General features: G+C 45.5%; 1 protein-coding gene across 4 annotated transcripts in view; it reads left to right on the top strand.

Moving 5' to 3' along the window:
• The first annotated feature begins 784 nt into the window (after positions 1-784).
• Rabl2b (RAB, member of RAS oncogene family-like 2B) overlaps positions 785-6156 on the top strand; it is a 17376-nt gene continuing 12004 nt past the window's right edge. For 2 of the 4 annotated variants that reach the window (XM_005379600.2, XM_005379599.2), the window contains exons 1-2: positions 785-870; positions 1574-1828. In XM_005379600.2, coding sequence (XP_005379657.1) covers positions 1722-1828 — 107 coding nt within the window. In that variant the 5' untranslated portion in view covers positions 785-870; positions 1574-1721. Of the gene's footprint in view, positions 871-1573; positions 1829-2277; positions 2715-2933; positions 3061-6156 lie in introns of those variants that run through there. The other 2 variants (XM_013511655.1, XM_013511656.1) reach the window with 2 other exon arrangements.

The raw sequence follows: 6156 nt of genomic DNA, 5'->3' as shown, positions 1-6156 counted from the left end.
AACAGGGTTTGACTTTAATTCTGTACCCTTTGTTAGTATAAATCTTGGGTCAAATCTTTTCCCAGCTCTGCATAAGGGTACGTTGATCATTTAGGAGCTGGCCAGACTGGGTTGATTGACACTGAATTAACATGCTTTCATCCCCCGTCAAGACTGAGGACACCATGAGATTTACATTCAGTGACACCCAAAAGTCTCCAGCTATTGTCCCAAGCCTGTGATCACCCGGATTCCGGGAAAGGCATAGTGTGACCAAGACCACTACCTTTTCCTGGAAGCAAAACTATCTTTCAGCAATAGAGTCCAGAACCATGACACCAGGACTGAGATGATGATGAACCAGACCTCAGCCCATCTGCTACTTCTGGAAAGCCGGCCTCCCGCTTTTGTGAGTGGGCCGGTCTGAACCCCTGTATCAGGGTGTGGCCCCTCCAGCCACCTAAGCCGGAATCCTTTCCTATCTTCCCGCTTTCCAATTAAAGCATTTTTCCTATTAACTTGTGCTTTGGTTCTAATTTCCATTTCTCCTAAGGTTAGGACCCACAACAGCCCGCGACTATACGCCTCCCAAAAGGGATTACCCCACCACCACAGGAGGAAGACGCGTGCAGCTAACCCTGTCAGGCCCCCACCCCAGACCCACACCCACACCCACACCCACACGCACACCCACACCCAGGCGAACTCGGTGGAACCCGCAGGATATTCCCGCACACCGCCTGTCAGGCACCGCGCTAGCCAGCCCCGCCCCGGCGGGGGCCTTCGGGCCTTGAGCGGGACACCCCTCCCGGGGTCCTGCCGTGGTTGCGTAGCAGCTGCGGGGACGCGGCTGGCCAGAAGCCGACCCGGGTGTGGAGGGAGACCTGCGGGGTGAGTCCTGTGTGTGGCAACCCTGGTCTTTCTGCCCCTGGCGCGGGACTGCACGTGAGGACGGGGCCGCCCTCCGGACAGCTCAGCCTGTGGGGTCCGCCTGTCGGGGTGCTCGGGGAGGGAGGGCAGGAGCTGGCGAAGCTCCGGCTGTGTGGAGCGTGCTGCCTGGGCACGGTGGGTGCCTAGCAATGCTTGTCGAATAAGAGTTTGCGCCCTGGATCGCAACGAGAACTACAGCCATTGAAGTTGTTCGAGCGTGGAGCGATAGGCCAGGTTTGGCTTTTGGATGGGTCGCATGTCGGCAGATTGGAAGGGGCAGGGCCCTCACGTGCCACTTGCAGGCGCTGTGCCGGAGGCTGAGGGTACTCCAGTAAGCCAGACTCAGTTCCTGCCTGTCAGAGGCAGTAGCTGTGCGCTGCAGGCAACCTTGGGGCCCTCTGGGTGTTTTCTGCCCCTCACCCAAGTGCACAGCTCTGTCTTAGTCCTTACTGCGGCAGACTGGCTAGGTCGTCATTCTTGGGACTCTTTGCAGAGTCTTACTTGGGGTAAGGGGAGTGGAAAAGGCTAAAGATACTGCTGCACATAGGTGTTGACACTGGGTGGTGGTCGTGTACAGCCAGGAATGTCAGGAGCAGCATTTGGTTTGGCAGGACTAAAGTATTCTATTTGTGTTTAACATATAACTTATGCCTGTGTCCTTTAGTTTCCTAGGGGCAACTGCCTGGGGGACAGCGCAGTGGTCAAGAAAGAAGAGATTGAAGGGACTTCTGACCTCCAACAGCAGCGTTTTCTTGACTTTCCCAGAGAGTGACAAGACCCAGTGGCAGGGCTTCTCTTACAGCTAGGAAGCAATGGCAGAGGACAGAAGCAAACCCTCTGAGCTGGACCAAGAAAAGTATGATGCTGACGACAGCGTGAAGATCATCTGCCTGGGGGACAGCGCAGTGGGCAAGTCCAAGTATGTTGGGAGGTTAGAGGAGAATAATCAGGCTGAGAATGGGTCTGAGTTGTTAGAAAAGTCCTCCAGAGGCACAGAGGGGCATGGCTTCCATGGGGTGGTAAAGGAGGAGTCTTGGCCGGAGCCCAGACATGTATGGGAAAATAGACAGATCACATCAGCACCTGTGTGTGTTGAACGGGTGCATGGATCATAAAGACTAAAGAATGTGAACTTTTTCTGTAATCCTCACATAAGATGTGGAGCAGGTCATTTTGGAGATTGTTCAGATAGTCTAGAGAAAGGAAGTGAGAACTGTGGTACTCCTATGTGTAGTGATGAGATCACGAATTGCAGGGTATGAGGCAATGGGAATGGAGAGAGGAAAGTGATGGGTTGAACGAAGCTGGTAATGATACTTTCTTGTGAGACTCACTAAGATTGATAAGTATACATAGCAATTATAATTAACTGTAATAATTACAAAATTCGGCTTACTCTTCTGCCTTCAGTGCCTACTTGACCAGGTGTGGAACTCTACCTGGAGAGGTGAAGAGAGGCTTTGGAGTGCTGGCAGCTTGTCTTTATGAGGCATCCTGCTTCCTCACCTATCTGGGACTGGTGAGAGCACATGCCCATTTCTGCCTTCACAGGATGAGTGTGGAGTTACTCTGTCTAGATGTCTGGTTTACTCTTGCCTCCCAGGAACTCCTGGTCCATCCCATTGTTTACCTTGGAATTGTGTAGCTATAAATATTTCTGTAGGAGCATTGCTGATTTCAGGCCATCTTCATAAATTTACATTCTTTTTTCTCTTCACCACCCCACATTCGCACACTGTAGGTCTACTTTAGGATTTTCAGTCGCTTTGACCTCCTCAGCAAAATCCTGTACGATAGAAATGAGGGTAGGTATTGTAGTCTGAGAATGTCACACAATAAATAACAGTCCTTTTGTCCCCACTGGAGTCCACAGGCAATAAAGAGAGAACACTATTGGCAGGCATCTAGGGAGCAGATTGTCAGGTCAATGAGGCCTGCCTGCTAAGTTAGTGCTACTCAGCCCCCACGTTCAGCTGCAGCCTCACTTGAAACAATAACAAAAAATGAATCTAATTAATTAACAGGTCACCAAAGGTTATCACAGCACCGGCATCTACGACATTTAGAAAACAAAGTAGTCCCAGCCCCCACGCAATATCTCAGGCAAAGTATTGTCTCAGGGACAAAGATCATGATGGAAATGATATGAAGGTGAGTGCATAAGAACCTTGGCTCAGTTTCATTGGGCCTCAAGAATTCTATGCCAGTTTTTAGTGTCTCTAACTTATAAATCTAAACTCAGTTTGGAGAAAACTCATCAAGAGATGAATTAAAACCTGTCTTCAGCATGTCTGGGCGCTATCTGTTACTCTGCAGCCTTGGTTCCAGAGGGTGGTATGGGGGCCTTCTTATAATTTAGAAATTTATGGTAGTGGCAGCACCAATCACCAGGCTTTAAGATACCATTTTTTCTGATGAAGCACACTCATCCTTCTCGATCTTATTTTCTCTATGAGTACTCCAGGGCTGCATTGAGAGTGGGCCCTAATGACATACCTTCCCACCTTCTGTAAGCAGACATCCAAAGACTGGGCTTTGCCTCCTAGAGAGGGCTCTTGCTTCATTCTTGCATGTGCAGCCTTCCTGCAATGGAACTGTTGAGAAGAGATGTCCTAACAACATTTGAGCCAGCCAGGTTGGACCCCTTTAATGGATTCACTGCCCAAATGCTGAACGTTATCAGTCAGACTCTGTTCAGAATAGCCAGGAGCCCTACCCTTGCCCCACTTATAAGCATGCCACCTGGCTTAGTTCACTTGGCATAATGCTTTCAGGGTTGATGCATGTTGTAGGATGCACCAGCATTTTTTTGACTGAATAATATTCCATTGTTTGTATACAGCAGTTTTTGCTTCTCCGTTCATCTGTTGATGGACCACATATGTTGTTTCCACTTTTTGAATATTGTAAGTAGTGCTGCTGTGAATACTGCTAAACAAGTATCTGTTTGGATCTCTGTATTCAGATTTTTTGGCTATATAGCTGCAAGTGAAATTGCTGGGTCATATGGTAATTCTATGTTTAACTTTATGAGGAACCAACAAATCGTTTCCCACAGTTGCTGCACCATTTTACAGCTCACTCATGATGCACAAGTCTCCCAGTTTCTTCAGTACCTCACTGACACTTATTTTTCATTTTTGTGGTAAAAGCCATTATAGTTTTGATAGTGTGAAGTGGTAACTAAGAATATGAAAGTCTTAGCAAATAAAGGAAGAAAATCTTCATGATTTTGGATTTGGAATGATTTAAATGATGCCAAAGGCACAGGAAACAGAATGTGTCCCCAGTTTCAATTCTGATTTTGACATTTTGTGCCTTTCCTCTTTTTTCCTAGACAGTATAACTAAAAGCTTGTTAATTTTGTTGTTTCCAGAGAACCAACTTTTGATTTCATTGATTTTTCTATATGGTTTTTCTATTTTGTTTACTTCTAATCTTTTTGAGAGGCAGGAAATACTGGTGAATGAACCCAGGGAGGCAATGAGCAATGGGCTAGATCCCCAGCATCCACCTTTTCTTTTTTCTTGCTTTCTTTCTTTCATTTTTGTTTGTTTGTTTGTTTGTTTGTTTTGAGACACAGTCTAACTAAGTTGCCCAGGCTTTACTTGTGATTGTGCTGTTTTACCCTCTTGAGGAGCTAGGAATATCGATGTGTGCCACTGCTCCTGGCCTTCCACTTTGGTCTGTACTATTTTGTTTCTTCTGCTAGTGCTGGGTTTACTTTGCCCTTTGTCAAATGGTGCATTAAACAGTGCAGGTAGGGCATTAATTTAATAGCTCTCTTCATTTTTAATGTATGCATTCACAGCTGCACATTGCCTCTCCCTCTTAACATTTACTTTGCTTCATCTAATAAGTTTTAGTGTATTGTATTTATATTTTTATTCATTTCAAAGTCTATTCTAATTTCCCTTGCAATTTTTTTCCTGTTACATTGGTTGTTAAAAAATATGTAGTTTGATTTCTACACACTTGTGATTTTGCAGTTTTCTTTCTGGTATTGCTGTCCAGTTCCATTCCATTGTCATTGAACATGTTACTTTGACCTGCGTGAGGTGGTACACACCTGTTGTCCCAGCTACTCAGGGGGTCAAAATGGAAGAATTTCTTGAGCCTATGAGTTTGAGACCAGTCTGAGCAGAATGGCAGGATCCTATTACAAAAAATTAAAAAGATACATCTCTATAATTTGAATCTTTTGGCAGGGAGGTGAGACAGGGTCTCATTTGTACTTCAGGGTGGTCTTGAACTGACTCTGTACCCTACCCTGGCATCAAACTTGGGGCGATCCTCCTGCCTCAGCTTCTCAACTGCTGAGATTACAGGCATGCGCCACCATGCCCATCCTGAATCTTTGAATAGGATTTGTTTTGTGGCCTAACATGGTCTGCTTAGAAATGTTCCATATTCACTTGAGGGCTGGGGATTTAGCTCAGTGGCAAAGCGCCTGCCTGGCAAGCGCAAGGTAGTGAGGTCGGTTCCCGGTACCGGAGAAAAACCAAAAACCAAAAACCAAACAAACAAAACATATTCACTTGAGAAAACCGTTTTCTGAGGTTGTTGGGTATTCTGTATTGGTTAGGTCTAATTGGTTGTTTAGTGTTGTTCCAGTCCTGTGTTTGCTGGTTGATCTCTGTAGTTGTTCTACCCATTATTGAAAATGGGATATTGCCATCTCTAAATATTCTAGAACTATCTTTTTTCCCTTCAGTTACATCAGTGATTGCTTTCTAGATTTTTCTGGCTCTGTTTTTAGGTGTTTATGTATGTATAGCTTTGTATCTTGACAGATTGAATCTTCCATGAACTTACTTGTATCTATTTATTTATATATTTTTTCTTTCATCAGTCTTTTGCAGTTTTACCTTATATGTCCTGTAAATGTTTTGTTTAATTTACATGTAGATATTTTATTTTTAATAATTCAATGGTATTTTTAATTTCAATGTTGTTATGGTTTGTGTTTGGGTGTCTCCCCCAAAGCCTCATGCGGTCATGGGGCAGGCCTTTAGGGTTTGATTGATTATGGGTGTGAGAGCTGCACCCGCCCTGGGGTGGATAGTTTGCATATGTAACGGAGAGGAAAAAGGTGCTTGAGACCATTCCGCCCTGGTGTGAGCTTGTTGCTTAGCTGTGTTCGGACGCCCTGAGCTGTATCTCTCTGCCATGTGCCAGTCTGCCTTGTAATCTGCCAAGTATGGACTGAAACCTCCACAAACTGTAAGTGAAATAAACCTTTCCTTC

The sequence above is a fragment of the Chinchilla lanigera genome, unplaced genomic scaffold (assembly GCF_000276665.1).
Source record: "Chinchilla lanigera isolate Chin_1 unplaced genomic scaffold, ChiLan1.0 scaffold00012, whole genome shotgun sequence".
NCBI classification, from domain to species: domain Eukaryota; kingdom Metazoa; phylum Chordata; class Mammalia; order Rodentia; family Chinchillidae; genus Chinchilla; species Chinchilla lanigera.
Note: the sequence above shows the minus strand (reverse complement) of the source record. Positions and strands in the feature narration are given on the sequence as shown.